At 42.6% G+C, this 3,723-nt stretch overlaps 1 protein-coding gene across 1 annotated transcript; it reads left to right on the forward strand.

The window, feature by feature from the left end:
- Positions 1-456: 456 nt before the first annotated feature.
- gdf3 (growth differentiation factor 3) lies at positions 457-3,356 on the forward strand. The gene is given in 3 exon segments (XM_047371153.1): positions 457-520; positions 523-813; positions 2,290-3,356. Coding segments are annotated over 3 exon segments (1,209 nt in total). The 3' UTR covers positions 3,144-3,356.
- Positions 3,357-3,723: the final 367 nt, after the last annotated feature.

Consider the following 3,723-nt stretch of genomic DNA (forward strand, 5'->3'; position numbering starts at 1 on the left):
CATATTGATTTCTACAAGCTTTCGGTTTTTTATTTTTTTTGTAATGGGTTATCTGCTGCTGTAAATATGTTTATATATTCACTGAGGAGAAAAAAAAAAACATTTTAACATGCAGTACATAAAAACACACCAGTTTGACAACATATGAGGAAAAAAGCTGCGATCAGATAAAATGACTCCTAATGAAATGAAAAAAATCCAAATCTAATATTCTGAAACAAAGTTAACCTGAATTATGAAGAAAAAAACTAGCTGTTGGTAATATATTTTATTTATTTTAACTAATATTTATCCTTTGTGTAAATAAGCTCAGAATAACTTCAATAAAGAACTTTATTTAAGTAAAGATTTTGCAGACAGTACTAGAATCTTCATGTTATTTCTGGGCCCTGGCTGGCCTGAGATCAGTCCACCCCTCCTAATCTGTGGCCCTTCCGCCCGCTCCTCATTAACATAATGATCCAGCTGCGCACCGGGAGGCTCCCAGCGCCACAGGTGAAGAACCACAGAGCTCCCAGTCAGTCCCGGGACCAAGCATGGCTCCTCTGCTGCTGTTAGCTGTATGGCTGCTCGGTGTGGGGGCTTTATTGGAGGTGGAGGACAGAAGCACCCGGGAGCGGCTTTTCCTGAGCTCCCTTGGCCTTTCTGAGCGGCCGCGGCCCGCAGGGAACCATCAGCACCAGCGCCCCATCCCCTCCGAGATCTGGAAGATGTTCCGGATGTCAGCGAACATTCAGGCCCGGGAGAGCGAGTCCTGCATGGTGTACGAGTACGGAGTCCGCGGCAACATCATCCGCTATGTGCAGGACCAAGGTGGGGAACTGTTAGTAAGGAGGTCGCGACCCTGCAGATCGCTGAGTTCCAGTTTTAGTGACTGAAGATGTGATTTTCAGAGTTATGATAAATCCATAAAAATACTCCCAATGTTGAAGCTGGAAATGCATTTGTTGACGTTAAATGTCAGCCTAGCTTTAAAAGACATCACTTTAATTTTTAAACAATTACATTTTTGAAGTTTTTACTTTCATTCAAAAAACGGGTTGTTTATGAAATCCCATTAGTTTGGCCTACAGTGCCTTGTTTTTCAGAGCTCTTACAATGTTTCAGATTAATTTATGTTTAAACCACAAACTTCAAAGTACTTCCTTAGGATTTTCTGTAAAAAACTAACATGGTAACACGTGAATATGCTTTAATCTAAAGCATTCCTTTATTTCTCCGGGTTTATGTTTAGGATGGAACTTTCAGCTGGACAAGATAAAAAATTTTTGCAGCCTCTATTTTAAATATATATATATATATATATATATATATATATATATATATCTCCATCCATCCACTTTCCAACCAGCTTTAACTAGCCTTTCCATCCCTATTGAACAAAGGCATCCTAGCTTGATACTGCCACCACCGTGTTTCACTGTGGACATGGTGCATTTTCCTACCCCACCTTCTTACACCCTTAGCTGGGACGTCTTATAGCTTTCCTTCAACAGAAGCTTTCTGCTCACCACTCTTGTATTAAAGCCAGATTTGTCAACATCTCTCCTGTCAACAGATCCCATCCACCTTAGCTGTGGGCCTCTGTAGTCTAAAAACCCTTGGAGGTATCAGAGCAAACGGGGTGGAATACATACGCATAACACACTTTTGACATTTTTTGTTAAAACCATGAATAATTTTCCTTTTTATTTCACAATTATGTGCTGCTTTGTGTTGGTCTGTTACATAAAATGAATACACTGAAGCTTGTGGATGTAATTGGCACATTTGAAAACTTTTGCAAGGGACTGTAAATAGCATTCTACATTTCAACATGTAGAACAAATTGTATTTTTAACAAAGTTACTAGTTAATGATGAAAACTAGGTTAAAAAGAATAAATTGCTCACTTGTGTCTGGTAAGCTCGTAGAAGATCAGGCTCTCAGAGTAGTTTAATGACCAGGATTTGCATACAGGTACTGGATGAGATGCAGTATTATTTATTGATCACAGTGTTGTTCAGTAATGAGGAAGATTGGAACCAAACATCAGCAACATTTAAGAACAAGGTAAAGGCTTTTATTCTGAGGTCCTTTCTTTAAGTCACACTGGAATGCTGCTTCAGCAAAACTCAGCGCTGTTGCTAAAATTACAAAGACTCCGGGCACACTGTGTGTTCCATGGAGAAATAAAGGGCTGTAGGAAATTTCATCTACACTGTTATTTATGTTGTCATGCACTTGGTGGCTTTTCAAAACCCCACAATAGCTTGTTAAAGCACTGCTCTCCCTGCTGGTGTTTTGCAGGCAGGCTGGTTTTGGGTTGGAGCAGCAGCTGTCAGGCTTGTCTGGAGAAGCAGTTTTTCTTCAACATGTCTGTCCTGGAGCCTGTGGAACTGCTGTCTCTGGCTCAGCTGCAGATCAAGCTCCACTGGATGCCTCTGAGGCCTGCGGAGTTCCTGCAGGGTCTCCGAGCCGTCAGCTTGTCCATTTATAAAGTGAACCGAGCCACTCTGAGGGAAGCCAATCCTCAGGCCAACCGTAGGCTCCTGCTGTCGCAGTCCGTCCAGCTGCAGCTGGAGTCCACCAAAATCATCATGGACGTGACGCCACTGGCGGAGAGCTGGCGTAAACTGGGTCACAACTATGGCTTGGTTGCTGTGCTGAGTCCAATCAGTGGAGATCCAGTGGAGCTTATTCCTTTTTTACCAGGCAACACTCTCCCGTTGGAGGCAGCCCTATCTTTTCCTCTAATCGAGGCCTCTCTGGTGGTTGTGTCCCTGAACCCTCACCAGTGTCGCTCCCGGCAGAGGAGAAACGCTGTCCACCTCCCTGTGACGCCCAGTACCTTGTGCAGGGCTCGGCGCCTCTATATTGACTTCAGAGACGTGGGCTGGCAGGACTGGATCATTGCCCCGCATGGCTACATGGCCAACTATTGCCACGGCGAGTGCCCGTTCCCGCTCACCGAGAGCCTGAACGGTACCAACCATGCCATCCTGCAGACCCTGGTCCACGCCCTGGACCCACAGGGCACACCTGAGCCCAGCTGCGCCCCCATCCGCCTCTCCCCGATCTCCATGCTCTACTATGACAACAACGATAACGTAGTGCTCCGACATTACCAGGACATGGTGGTGGAGGAGTGCGGCTGTCGATGAGGTCGCTGGACGATTTTTACTGGTTGCCAACAGTAACTGGTCCATTTTTTTAATGTTTTGTTGTTGTTTTTCTGAATGATGATGAGGTTCCCCTATTCTCATTACTGTTAGCTGTGAATAGAACTTTTGTTTAGTATATGACAACAAATTTCTTTAGTTAGTAATTTCAAACAGAGTAATATTTTAAATAAAGGTTAATGTTATTAAATATCAGTAAAGGATTTGATCTATTTATTTTGGCTTTGGTGGTTTTTAATTAGTTGGAATTTTAGATTTAAGCATTCATTTAAAGTTAAGGTTGAAACCAGATATTTACATACACAAAAAGATAATAAATTAGACTAAACATTTACTGTTTAATGTCAGTTAGGATTAACACCATGATTTCTATTTGCTACATGCCAGAAGATTCAGAGGGATTTATTTTTAACTTCTAAGTCAGGCGTTTTCACACATTTCTTCAGTAGTTTTAGTAGAATTGCCTTTTAAACTGTATGTCATGAACACTGACCTGAACTGAGGCATGGGAGGTTTGCAGTGCTTTAGATTATGTTCTTGGCTCTTTTTTGACCTCCTGGAT

This window comes from Girardinichthys multiradiatus, chromosome 7 (assembly GCF_021462225.1).
Source record: "Girardinichthys multiradiatus isolate DD_20200921_A chromosome 7, DD_fGirMul_XY1, whole genome shotgun sequence".
NCBI classification, from domain to species: Eukaryota; Metazoa; Chordata; class Actinopteri; order Cyprinodontiformes; family Goodeidae; genus Girardinichthys; species Girardinichthys multiradiatus.